The sequence below is a fragment of the Terrapene carolina genome, unplaced genomic scaffold, assembly GCF_002925995.2.
Source record: "Terrapene carolina triunguis isolate 2854851 unplaced genomic scaffold, T_m_triunguis-2.0 Scaffold715, whole genome shotgun sequence".
Classification (NCBI taxonomy): Eukaryota; Metazoa; Chordata; order Testudines; family Emydidae; genus Terrapene; species Terrapene triunguis.
This window is the reverse complement of record NW_020665066.1, coordinates 392-14,914: the sequence shown is the minus strand read 5'-3', so window position 1 is coordinate 14,914 and position 14,523 is coordinate 392. Positions and strand designations below refer to the sequence as shown.

Genomic DNA, 14,523 nt, shown 5'->3' with positions numbered 1-14,523 from the left:
ATGCTCTGAATCACAACCTACAGATCTGAAAGCTAGCGTGGTAAATAGACTGTGAGCGTGCACTTTGCAGTATGCATTTGAAACATCTATATGCAATACTTACAAAGAGATGCAGTTTTTTATACTATGAAGCTCTACTACTCACCTATGGCTCTGAACAGAAAGCAAACATTACATACTGGTACCTCTAACTTTGGGCAGAAGATTGCTTCATTGATATGCTGAAGCTGCAACCTTACACATCTGTTCTGCTAAGCAGCCAATCTGTTTGAGAAAACTTGACTGTCTTCTCAATTCTAGACCTAACCCCTAAATTTCAGAAGCAGATACAAAAGATCAATTAACTGATTCAGAGCTTGGCATCAAGAATGTCAGTGATTGGGGAACAGGTAATTCTGAATCTACATGTAACTCCTGCGGTTCCAACATTGAAAATGTGATGCCATGACATCAATATCTACCTTAAGCAACTCAAACTTGTACATGTTGTCTCTGACACAGTAGAAAAGTTCTGTGAAATCTGGGCCCAATATACAGTAGTCTCTGGTTCTGAATGAGAGTTGGTAGATGTAGATCTTATTCCAGTTAAAGGGGCCACATTAATCATAGTAGTCAATGTTTAAAATAACAAATTTAAATGTCAAGTTCTGTATTATTAAATGGAAGAGCAAATATATGTAGGACTTTCCACCTGAATGTTATCAGGTAGTAAAATATGAGCTCTGAATGTTATCGAATACTGTCTTATTGACACTGTTCTACCAACTATTGTGTAGTATATTCATCTTTAAATTCTGTTATCCCTATGCTGAACTATATCTGATACAAAATATATCTATATACGTGTGTGTACATTTACCATGTTCAGATAAAACGGTGTATCTTCTCTCAAGGAAAAACAAGGAGCTGGGATTGCAGGGATGCTACCAATCAGTAATGAGGTACATAGGTTCCCACTCCAGCTTTGCCAATCTACACCAGTCTGCTTCAAGCCATTGCTGCTAACTCTTGCTCATAAGCATTAAGTTGTACAAAAATTTATGAAAAAATAGGGTTCATATGCACACATCTACCAAATTAGAGGCACTGTTACCATAGAGTAAGGGTTGAATTGTGCCCTAACTTACATAACAAAAGGGAGCTGCCACATGTGTGTTCTGACCACCACCTGAACCTGTGCCCATTGAAATCAATAGTCAAGCTTCCACTGACTTCAATCATGTAAAATAAAGACCCAGGTCAGGATAGGGGGATGTGTTGCGAAATTCATATTGCTGCATCTCTGAGAAGTAGCAAAAGGAGTGTCACCAGTCATCATTTGCTAATGACAACATATATGCCAGTGATTTGGGTTTTTTCAGAGGTTAAACATGCCACCAATTCACAGACTATGCCCTCTTTAGGGTGGCAGGCCAGTATACTAGCCAGGCATACTTCCTACCATCTGTAATTCCTTTAGACTCTATGTCCATATCAAGTGTATCCTTTGAGTTCTCCATTGCAAGAAGTACATGATACTTATGAATACTTAAAAGGACCTGTCATTCTCAAGCATCCATGTTTCTAGGAATTTCAAATGCAAACTAGGGAAGCACTTTGTGACTTTAACATCTTATACGGGGGAGGCGGGGAACAAGGAGAATGACTAGATGCCGGGGAATTCAGTACTGATATAATGACATAGCCACATAGGCAGGACCTATTATCTTACCACCAGCAATGCTATGTGTACAGATAAGGATAACTAAAGCCCAGAGATCATCCAGGAAAGGAAGCCCTGGGCAGAGCAAATGACTCTTATCCTCAGAAAAAAAACACCCAGCCTCACTACCCTGAAGCAAAAAAAAAACCAAAAAAAACCAATTACTGCCTGAATTTCCCATCATGTGGATTTGCAGTGTGGAGCTAGACTCAATATTCATTTTGAGAAATGTTTTATTGTAATGCCAGCTATGAACCTGTCAACAGGAAACCTACTGCACTTGCAGAAGCTAAACCAACCCCTTTACATACTGTAAAGCACTTTGCTTACCTATGACCTTCAGTGTTCTTGACTGAACAGCAGAACATTGCTGAAGGGCCTTATGTGTCACTTCAAGAGAGCGCTCTGCCTTGTCAAGCTCATGCACGTCTGGAGATACATGAATAGTGCACGGAACTTCGAAAGTGCCATTACCTAGTGACTTCAAATGTATCTGAAACTGAAAATTCTTTGACATAGTCAGGACAGCAGCACTTTCCCCATCTCGTTCGAGGGCACTCTTTATTTTACTGTTCCAAGCGTAAATTTTCTCCTTTTGTTCTTGTTGATACTTGTTTAGAAAAAAGGCTACACTTAAAGGTTTTAGGCGAAAGCCTGAAATCTGGCAATGCAAAAAAGCATCTTCCAAATGCTTCATTTCCGCATTCCCTACGAATGGTATTATTGTTGGTGGTGTGACAGGTTGGACCCCCTTTTCCGGGATGCCACTTGATGTGCTGGAGTCCTACTGAGCCTGCCCTTTCCACCAGCCCGGGTTTCCTCGCCCTGCTCTTGCTGTGCCAGGCTCTCAAGCGTTCTCTTGCACACATACAGGTAAGGCCACGTCAGGCTGCAGACACAGACTGCAACCAGCTCTGTGTGGGAAGACTCAGCTCGGGGATTATACCCAGCACTCACGTGCACATCCCTTTTGGGGTGCAAACCCAAAATAATATGGTCTTGTGCTCTATAGAGAAATCTGTACAGCATAAGCTCATAAAAATTGCACTCTCCCTCAATGTGAAGAGAGATATGCACAGCTTTTTGCCCACCCGCCATCCCCCAGATATGAGTTGCACAACCTGGGTTATGTTATAAACAAGAAATATGTTTATTAACTACAAAAGGTAAATTTTAAGTGATTATAAGGGATAGCAAACAGAACAAGGCAGATTACTGAGCAAATAAAACCAAACACTCAAACTAAGCTTAATACACTCAAGACACGGGTTACAAAATGTAATTTCTCACCCTAAATGTTATTTTAGGCAAGTTGCAGAGTTTCTGTAGCTTAGAGTTCCAGTTATTTCTCTTTAAAGACTGTACCCCCGTCTCAGCCTGGACTCAGCCCTTGCCTTGCCTTCAGCTCAGTTCCTTTGTCTCTTCAGGTACGTTCAGCAGTCTTTCTTCTTGGGCAGGAAGGCAATGGAGAAGAGTCCTCTTTGTCTTACTCCCTAGCCTTAAATAGAATTTACATAAGGCAGGAAGCCTTTGTCTCCAGTGGAAAAGTACCAGCAGTGTCCAAGGTGGTACTTTGTACCAGGTGACATTGTCCAGTGACCTAGCAGTGTCAAAGCAACTATGAAACCAGGTTTATTTGCAATGTCCATAGGAAGGAACTCCCAGAAGATAGGAGATCCACATCTTTAAAGACTCGTTGTCTTTTCCTAATGGCCCATCAAGGCTGATTGCTTACTCTGTGGTGGGCATCTCCAAGTATAACCATGGTTGTAATTATTACATAGTCAATATTCCTAACTCCAGATACAGAAATGATACATGCATACAAATTGGATAATCACATTCAGTAAATCATAACCTTTCCAATTATATCTTACGTGAGTCATCTTGCATAAAATATATTTTAGTTATGCCATATTCATATCGTAGGCATATTTGTATAACGAATATGGAGTGTCACGTCACAGGTGGAACTGCAAGGAAAAATATGTAAATTAGTTGTTTGATGCACCACATTATGAAGAAAGACAAGTGAAAAAATTAACTGAAATTTTTCTATCTCTGCTGCATAACTTTACACTGTATTTCAATACACTAAAAACCTATCAAAATTAATTACATAAGAATGGCCTTACTGGGTCAGACCAAAGGTCCATCTAACCCAGTATCCTGTCTTCTGACAGTGGCCAGTGCCAGGTGCCCCAGAGGGAATAAACAGAACAGGTAATCATCAAGTGATCCATCCCCTGTCGCTCATTCCCAGCTTCTGGCAAACAGAAGCTAGGGACACCATTCCTGCCCATCCTGGTAATAGCCATTGATGGACCTATCCTCCATGAATTTATCTAGTTCTTTTTTGAACCCTGTTATGGACTTGGCCTTTACAGCATCCTGTAGCAAGAAGTTCCACAAGTTGACTGTGCGTTGTGTGAAGAAATACTTCCTTTTATTTGTTTTAAACCTGCTGCTTATTAATTTCATTTGGTGACCCCTAATTCTTGTGTTATGAGAAGTAGTAAACAAACTTCCTTATCTACATTCTCTACATCAGTCACGATTTTATAGACCTCAATCATATCTCCCCTTAGCCCTCTCTTTTCCAAGCTGAAAAGTCCCAGTTTTATTAATCTCGCCTCATACATAAGCCATTCCATACCCCTAATCATTTTGTTGCCCTTTTCTGAACCTTTTCCAATTCCAATATATCTTTTTTGAAATGGGGCAACCACATCTGCACACAGTATTCAAGATGTGCTATGTGTACTATGGATTTATATTGAGGCAACATGATATTTTCTGTACTATTATCTATCCCTTCCTTAATTATTCCCACCATTCTGTTCGCTTTTTTGACTGCCGCTGCACATTGAGTGGATGTTTTCAGAGAACTATCCACAATGATTCCAAGAGCTCTTTCTTGAGTGGTATCAGCTAATTTAGACCTCAACATTTTATATGTATAGTTGGGATTATGCTTTCCAATGTGCATTACTTTGCATTTATCGACATTAAATTTCCTCTGCCATTTTGTTGCCCAGTCACCCAGTTTTGAGAGATCCTTTTGTAGCTCTTTGCAGTCTGCCTGGGTCTTAACTATCTTTAGTAATTTTGTATCATCTGCAAATTTTGCCACCTCACGGTTTACCCCTTTTCCCAGATCATTTATGAATATGTTGAATAGGACTGGTCCCAGAACAGACCCCTGGGAGACACCACTATTTACCTCTCTCCATTCTGAAAACTGACCATCTATACCTACCCTTTGTTCCCTATCTTTTAACCAGTTACCAATCCATGAGAGCACCTTCCCTCTTATCCCATAGCAGCTTACTTTGTGTAAGAGCCTTTGGTGAGGGACCTTGTTAGATTTCTGAAAATCTAAGTACACTATATCCACTGGATTCCCTTGATCCACGTGCTTGTTGACCCCCTCAAAGAATTCTAGTAGATTGGTGAGTCATGATTTCCCTTTACTAAAACCATGCTGACTCTTCCTCAACAAATTATGTTCATCTATATGTCTGACAATATTGTTCTTTATTATAGTTTCAAACAGTTTGCCCGGTACTGAAGTCAGGCTTACAGGCCTGTAATAGCCAGGATCACCTCTGGAGCTCTTTTTAAAAATTGGCGTCACATTAGCTTTCCTCCAGTCATCTGGTACAGAAGCTGATTTAAATGATATGTTCAGACTACAGTTAGTAGCTCTGCAATTTCACATTTGAGTTCCATCAGAACTCTTGGGTGAATACCATCTGGTCCTGGTGACTTACTGCTGTTTAATTTATCAATTTGTTCCAAAACCTCCTCTAATGATACCTCAATCTGGGACAATTCCTCAGATCTGTCACCTAAAAAGAATGGCTCAGGTTTGGGAATCTCCATCACATCCTCAGCCATGAAGACCAATGCAAAGAATCCATTTAGTTTCTCCACAATAGCCTTCTCATCCTTGAGTGCTCCTTTAGCACCTCGATCGTCCAGTGGCCCCACTGGTTGTTTAGCAGGCTTCCTGCTTCTGATGTACTTACTTATGTTTGCCAATGCTGTTATATTTTATATATATATATATTTTTGTACTGATAAACCATCCAGTTGAGTTCCCTTGATTCAAATGCCCCAATTGTTTTTTTTCTTATCCACAGTTCTTGGCAGATAAGTGACTATAGGGTCAGCTACTTACAGCCTCTGACTTTTCAGCCTGTTACATGAATCTCTCTCATGAAGGCGGTGATTTGGGCAGGAGTTACTTCTCCCTTTGTGTGTGTGAGAGTCAGTGTTTTTTCTGCACAGTTACACTAACAAAAATGGATCATCGTACTGTTAAGAGTTACCACTTTAAGTTAGTTCCAGTTACTATTGATGCTGTGTTTGTGCTACTAAACCAATAAAAGGCAACTTTAAGAGCAAACCTTTATGTGACAGTATGTGAAAGCAGAGCATTTCTTACCAAGCCTGTCATTTCTCCTGATTGATAGCTATCAAGTTACAGGTTGTTTAAAATGTTCTAGTCACATACAGTATGACCCCAATTTTTCCCAAAGGGCTTCAGAGGCACCTGACACATTTAGCAAACATTGTTTTTTTCATAAGCAAGGGAGCAAAAGCGTGGTGGGAGATGACTAACCTTCACTTAATGGGTGAGTGGATAACGAACATTCTGAGGTTTTGAGTATTGTTAGTTTGTCACTGGTGTTAAGGCTTAGAATTCAAGCATTCACAAGAGCTACTAGTTGCCATTAAGATATCCTTAGCACAGTGTACCTTTAAAACTACTTACTTTTCTTCAAACACCTACAGTACACGAAAGTACCCAAACCGAGCACAATAATACAGGCTAGTATTGTTCCAATGACTGCTCCAATTATAGTGTTCAAATCTGACTTGGGGGCTGTGAATGAAAAAAATAAAGAAAATTCTGATTCTATGCTTGTTCATATTAAAAAAACAAATTTTAGTGGACTGCACCTACACTTTCACAGTAAATGATTAACTGGTTATTTTTCTTGCTGAGTATTGGAAATTGATGTCATAAGAAAGTCAAAGTAGGAGTAAAACTTCTACTAGCCACTACACTACTAAAGAAATCACAGAATAACTGCCAGCACATTGTGTTGTATCAAACCACAGCTTCAAAATGCCTTCCCCATAAGTAGACAGCATTAAGGGTCTCAAAATGCCCACTTAAAAACTTAAATATTAACAACATTCTATAGAATGAGGATAAAAAAATGTAGGGTCAAGACAGCCTTTTGTAAAACACACCTGTGGATCAACTCAATTAGCTCAGAGAGGCCCTAAAATGTGGCATGTCACCCAATCTTACCAACACAAATATATGGCACTAAAATGGTGCATCCAGAAAAGCCCTGATATCAAAACGTCAGACCTTTGAAATGTTGCCACCACATTTCAACCCCTTCTTTTCACTGAACTGGCTCTCCTTGGCTGCTCTGCCACTCCTCTCACTCCCTTTCTGGCTGGCATGTCAGCAAGCGGACTGTTCTGAATGTCACTGCATGACCAGCTCTCCTGCCCTGCTGTCTATCTCAGATGACACCTGGTATCACTGCACCGCTGGGACAGCATAAGGTTGACAAGGTTCAAATTCCTTCAAAAGAGGTCTAGCCATAGCATTCTGGAACACATGATATATCAAAAGAAAGAAGATAAGACCCTAAAGGGGATGGATACCTGTGACAGTCAAGGTGCTATTGAGAAGTAACTTGGCAGGAAATGTTTTGTGACTCACAATACATCTATAGACATTTCCATTATCTTGCAAAGACGGTTGCAGCCTTAGTATGCTAGTGACATTAAATGTGCCATCTTCATTTTCTATAGAGGCTCCTGTGTGGATATCCTCTGCTGCTACGCTACTGTCCTGGTTATTCTTTGATATCTTCATCCACTTAATGTCAACCAAATTTGGATAGAACTTATTGACTTCACACGACAGGGTCTTCTCCTTGTCACTTTCTATTGTAACTTCCTTTGGAGACAGGCTGACTTCCGGTTGAGCTGTATGGAGATAAAGGTTTTATTACTGTCGTCATCATCAGGGATATTCTGGCTCTTTAACAGTGTTAATGTACACTGAACACACACATTACCTAAATGTCTGATATGTGCATGTTTAATGTTCATTGCAGGAGTGGGGGGTTTTTGTTTTGTTTTTGGGGTTTTTTTTTATAATCTAGTCATTTTTTCTCCAGAAACAAGATCACAGACGTGAATATTCTTTAGAAAATAAATAGCATTTATGATCATTAGGACTTTAGAAGTTTTGTTGTTTTCTGCTCTTTGTAAATAAGTATCTACAAAATTAATAGAGTTTCTCAGATTTAGAGCATGTCTGGATATTAAAAATGCCACTGCAAGTCTGAGGATTGGATAATGAAAACCTTACCTGGCCAAAACCTTAGAGATTATGACAAACAGGCTATTTAGGCCCATATTTTCCCCTGACCTGCAAAAAATTCATGGAAGGGGAATATTTAGACTGATACAACTATGGAGAGGTTGCAGGGGGAAATGAACTGCAGTCTTCTCTGCTTGTGGCAAGGAAAGTGACAGTGAATAAGGAATAGGGACTGTGCCCTTTTAAAGGCAACTATGATGGAGAGATATAAAAAATACCAGGATAAACTCCAAATACATTAGCCTGATGAAGACTGCTAATCCCCATATAAAATCTCCTGCAGAAGGCTGGGCTCACCACACCACCACCATAACTGTTAGCACAGCTTACCCAGGTGCTGTGGCTATTCCACTGATATAATGCAATTCTCACCCCCACCCCATCCCCACAGAGGCTCAGGGGGGTGAGGAAACTGGTACCACTAAAATGGATTCTAATCTTCTGCCTTCGGGTCTCCAGGTGATGCAGTATAAAAGAAATGGTACAATAAAGTCACTTACCAACTACCTCTAAAACAGCTGTTCCATGAGCATCAGAAGGTGCGACAATAACATAGCACCTATATATTCCTGCTTCCTTAAACTGTATCTGTGGTAGAGAGAGTGCAGCATTTCCTCTTCTCAGGTCACTGTCAGACATACTGGCCCCATTTCTATGGGAAATATGTGCTCCAGCATGAAATGTGAATACTTTTTCTTCTTGGTCTGTCCTCGGAGTCTTAAGATACCAGGTAACTCCCACGTTCTTGCTATCCAGTTCTGCTGTATTGTACCCAGAGATCTTGCATGGTATGGAGATGTTATCATTCAATGACACGATCAGTGGGGTGCTTCCCATCAACACTTGAAGAGTTTCTTCAAAAATAGAAAATGTATATTTGGAGCAATACATTCTAAAGGCAAGGTTCCTTTTAAAAGAGTTATTATTGGCTCAACAATCATGCAGTTTTTTAGTAGCCTGTTTCTGCACCCATAATCCTTTATAACCTCTCTCTATGGTAATCTAATGAAAGCTTTCCTTCCTAAATTGATAATGGCTTTATGAATAACAATCTTTGCTTTTATTTGAATGAAATAATAGAGATAACACAGGCTAGTTGGGTGGCCCTGGCTCTTGGGAACTACAATGCAGGAGGAACTTTAGCAGTGAATACACTGCATTTTACATGTAATACACTGGAGCTTTGTGGTAGAACTACAGCAGCACGTGATGGGAAAAAAATGTCTATTCTATCTATCTGTCCATCCCAGGTATATATATATGGACCCCATTACCATAATAGCTGAGCACCTCACACTCTTTTATGTATTTTATCCTCACAGCATCCTTGTGAGGTAGGGAAGTGCTATTATCCCCATTTTACACATGGGGATATGATGCACAGAGAGACTGAATGACTTGCCCACGGCCAACCAGGAAGGTGGCGCAGAGAATTTAACGCAGGTGAGTTCCAGACTAGTGCCCTAAGCCAGGAGTCACTTGTCCATCTCCTTTGAAGGAAAAACTGTCCTGCTGGCTCCCCATCACTGCTAGGGAGATGGACACAACATCACCAATTTCTTTTGCCTTCCCCTTGAGGGGAAAGACAAATGAATAATTAATATAGATAGATTATTACAAAAAGTCTATTTTTGGAAATGACTCAGAATTTCACTGGGTGTTTCAAAATATCCAGGAAACAACTCCAGGATCTCCATAATCTCAATCTTTGGCAAATCTAAGTGATAACAGTTATAGAAATGGCACCATATGCACATTTTCTTGCTTGGCTGCCTATGGGCCGTCTTGGGGACACTGTCTCCATTCAGGTACATTTCTGCTCTTGTCCCTATTTTCCATTTGCCATGTTCTGTACACACAGGATGGTGTAATGCAGCATCACCCAATAATGATGAGAACTGTGACCTCAGCCTCTCAAATTTGTGGGCTCCCTCTAAGTCTTGTGCATTCACACATGGTTTAAAGTTATTGATTTTCAACTTTCCGAACTCAGACTCATATTGCTCACGTACCAGGAGCTTCAGGAATCCTTGTATAACACTCATTCAGGTGGAGAGATGACATGAGATGGCATGTGCTGAGGCTGAGGAAGATTACCAGGGGATAGAATGTAGGTTGTATCACTTCCTTACTGTACTCATTGCATTGACAAGACCTGTATGGACCATAGGAGGTCTGATGGTGGTCTCAAGAATTTAATTGTTACTGCAGAGTCCTGAAGCAGTGGGGAACCTAACCACCATATCTATGCAGCCAAATTGGGCTCTTCAGTTATGGAGGCAACTTCAGCAGATGTGGAGGGGGGAAACTCCTCCCTAATGGGTCACCAAATAATTCATCCCCACCCACCCCACCAGCACTGAATTCATGATGCCTGAAGTGGTGGGGAGGCACTGCATACTCATAGCGCCATGATGTGTGTGGTGGTGGTGGGTTGGTTTCTTCTCTCTTCCCACTGCCCCCAGAGGAACTTTAGAAGGACTGTGCTCCCCTTATGCAGCACTTTCAGCTGACAACACTGAAATTGGCAACCAGGGGAGGTGATAAGGTCAGGTGGACAATTAAAAGGACATTGAAAAACAAAAGAAAAAGAAAAATCTTTTAGAACACAGGAATCCTCCAACCCCCTTTCCATAGGAGTGGCTATGGGATCCTGCTGGCCAAGTCAGGGAGAAGCACTGGGTTATTGTGAGCTGATCTGAGAAGTAAGGATTTAAGTGACCTCCTTTTCTTCTCTCAAACAATTCTCCAACTTGCTTCTGTGAAGAAGAGGTGAGATGCTTCCGCACTGAGCCAACTGTCCTGAGGATCAATCTGCCCAATTCATGGAACAGTTTATGTGGCAGTGAGGGATTACCCCTATCCACTGTTACTGAATAACCAGCCCTGAGGATTTGGTCCACCAGGAATACCTGGCATAGTACTTCCCTTTTACATGTCTATTTTTAGTGGCCGTCTAGCCTGAGAGGCTACAACCCATCTGTGGCTTAAAAATAGTTCAGCTGAGAGCTTCTCAGCTCTAACTCTTAAGGTTTTGCCCAATAGGACATCTCTTAGATATGAAATCATTTCCTGGGGTAGAATATTTATTCCATGCTATTGGCACTATGTTTAGGTTTGCTCACATATTACAGTTTGGAGTGAAGCTTTATAGAGAAAATGTGTCAAATTAACATTTCCGCTGTTAAAGGCTGTATGCACTTTTTGCTGTCAATAAGAGGAGACTCTGAAACTGTTCTGAAGAAGCTGGTACATGCCATTTTCTGACCCCAGGTGATATGTCTGGACTAAATGCTGCCACCCCATAGCCCCACCCTCTTGCAGTTTGCTAATGCTCTTTGAATAAGAAAGGAAGGACGGGGGCCAGAAATAAAGCTGTGTGTCAGGGAATGGCATGTGCCAGCTACTTCGGAACAGCCTAATAGTCATAAGGATGAGTCACTTGACGTGCCAAGGATTTTCTGACAGCTACTCAAAGCCAATTCCTCACTCCAGGAGCATTTGCAAAATGGAAAATTGGGTGGGTGATATATGACAGCATGTTGCACAGAAGTAAAGCTTCAGGTCAGGGAGTGGCATGTGCCATCTACCGCAGAACAGATTAATAGTTGCAGGCATGTGTCAAGTTATTTGTCAGGTATACACCCTTAGACATCAGTTACTTATTGCAAGTGAGAGGCCATTACACCATGTGGGATTGGGGGTCTTGCTCGAATATATATTGTTACAACATCCAAGAGCATTTAGTCTGGTGAGATTTCTAAAACTATAAGCCTGCAGCAATGACTTTTGATGGCCTTTGGAATAAAGACCTGGGACTAAGGAACCAGCTTCAGCCTTGGGACGCCAGAAGTGTCACCCCTGCCCCCAGACACATCCCCACCCACTCCCCCTCCGGGCAAGTATTCTGGGGTGGGGGAGGACCAGGACCCTGGGCTGGGAGAATCCGCAGGCTCAGGAGGACCCCAGTGACCCTGCCCCTATAGCCTCTTTGCCAAGGGGCAGCCGAAGTTGGACCCGATCCTCCCCCGCCTTATGGGACCCGGGATCCCTCCTTTACCTGCAGGCTGGAGCGCGCCGCTGAGACACAGGAGCAGCCCAAGCAGCCGGCAGCACAGCCCGGCAGAGCCCGCTCCCCACCCCATGCTCTGAGGTAGGGCTGGGGGCTTCGCTGGCCCAGCTCGTGGCAGTGACGGGACTGAGCGGTTCCCCTTCATTTTCCTCCCTCGGACACGTGCCCCAATAAGTCAGCGCCCCGGGCGGGGCTGGGAGCCAGCAGGTGGCTGCTCTGACTATATAGGGCAGTGACCGGGCTGCAGGCACTGTGCAGCCACCCACAGTCCAGTGCCCCTCGGGCAGCGCCTGGGAAATGTACCCGACCGGCCCGGGCTCTCTGGGTCTGTCGGGGGGTTAATCCCCGCTCCGCAGATCGGGAACTGACCCTCAAAGACTGGCACCCTCGCCTCCGTGCTTAGGGACTGTTGCTCAGTGCCTGGGCTGACGTAGCGGGTATGTGCTGGACTATTGCTAGCACCAGCGGGCGTTAAGAATAGATTTGCAGCCTTAACTCTGGATTTTCTAGCTGTTGTGAGTTTACATCACAGACTCCCACCGTCTCATCTGAACGTCCTTTTTTTGTTTTTTTGGTTGATTAACTGGCCTCCTTCATCAGAGAGCAATATGCAAGTTATTTCACTTAAGTGATCGCCACTTTCTCACTCACTCCACATTCACAGGCAGAATTTGGTAAAAACAAAAACACCAGCCATCTGGTTCTGAGTTCCAATTTTACCCACTTACAAATTAATCTGTACAAAGTATGACTGAGGCAACATTATCCCACAAACACTGCACTGGGCATTCTTAATTTTTACAAGTGACCAACCCTCTTCCCCCCTCCATTCCATCAAAAATCCCTGCCTTAAAAGATTGTAAAATCAATGTTTACATCTGTTGGAAAGCTCAGAATTCTTACCCAAGCCAAGGTGCATTCAGCTATTGCCATGCCAGGCAGTTGGAGGAAGACAGGAGCATCAAGGATTCCATTCCATTCTCACCAAAAAGCACCATTTTTATTACTCAGGTTGGTAGCAAAAAGTATGTGCAGTGTTGTTTGTTGCCAGACAAATGAAAGTCAATTGCATTTTTTAAAAGGCATGTGTAACATTTTAAGCAACATTGGGCATGCTAAATTTATGTTCTGTCACTTAAATTTCAAATCAGATTGTTGTGTTGATTTGCATGATCATTTGGTATTGATTTATCCTGATTGAATGATGCTTTTTCTTAGAAACCAAGTCTAGCATATAGCAGGCTGTTTTATTTAGGGGGTTGCAAAGAATATAATAAATTTCTGATATTTTAACATTTTTAAAACACAAATGCTATCATAATTTAAAGAAAGGCTCTAACAATAATTATTGCAATTAAGTGGAATTGAATAATGCAAGACCAGGCAGCAATATTTGTGACAAAAACAAAAGTTCCATGAAGATGTCTGTTTAGGTTACAGTGCTTAATGTCTTGATGAACTAAATTTAGGAATTCATTTAATCTACATGTTGTATTGTGTGGATCCAACCATTGCAAGTGCAATATGCAATGTATGCTTTTCAATACATTAAAACTCTTCTACAGATCAGATCTGAAAACTTCTTGATTCAGACATTAGTCTGAGTTACTGACAAATCATCTGCTGAGCCAGTCTGTTTTAAAAATTAAAGTTAGCAAAGAAATGGTCACAAGCAAAGCAAACTGCCACTGACTGTTGCCCTGGTGGCAGGAGTCCTAGCAGGCTGCACAAGTCAAGGGGGAATGGCCAACTTACAAAACTGAACTGCCACCACTAACTGCATGTCTGAACTGCGGAAGACAGAGCTGCAGAATACATCTTTTCCCTCCTGAGATTTCAGGCCCTGATTCTAAGCCAACTGAAGTCAATGGGAGTCTTTGAATCCAGGGCCTCGGTGAAATCCAAGCCCCTTTGACATCAGTGGGATTTTTGCTATTGATTTCAATAGAGCCAGAATTGCACCCTCAGAGTTTAACACTGTGAATAGATTAATGGGCCAAGAAGCAGGTCCAGATGATACATGAATTTTCTTTTGTCACATGTATGAAGCATCTGTCAATATTCAAGTGGTGACATGCTGAGAGATGTAGTAGTCCCTTTTCTCTCCCTGCTTTCAATGCCACCTTTTCATGGACACCTTTCTGAGCATGCTCTCCTAATAGCTATTTGATGCTTCCCAGAGGTACCCAGGGTTGTGAGGCACCTCGCTACCACCTGCCTTTCGGGCAAGGAAGCCTTGTATGTGCCTCCTGTGAGTCAGTTCCCTAGCACCACCAGCCTCTGGCCAGGGCCGGCTCCAGGGTTTTGGCCGCCCCAAGCAGCCAAAAA

The 14,523-nt window shown here is 42.1% G+C and overlaps 1 protein-coding gene across 1 annotated transcript; it reads right to left on the bottom strand.

Moving 5' to 3' along the window:
* Positions 1-3,549: 3,549 nt before the first annotated feature.
* LOC112108295 (natural cytotoxicity triggering receptor 3 ligand 1-like) lies at positions 3,550-12,352 on the bottom strand. The gene is made up of 5 exons (XM_024202363.3): positions 12,184-12,352; positions 8,624-8,977; positions 7,397-7,723; positions 6,483-6,593; positions 3,550-3,675 (listed from the first exon to the last, which is right to left on the bottom strand). The coding sequence occupies exons 1-5, from the start codon at positions 12,338-12,340 to the stop codon at positions 3,659-3,661; spliced, it is 966 nt and encodes a 321-aa protein (XP_024058131.2). The 5' UTR covers positions 12,341-12,352; the 3' UTR covers positions 3,550-3,658.
* Between the last annotated feature and the right edge of the window lie 2,171 nt (positions 12,353-14,523).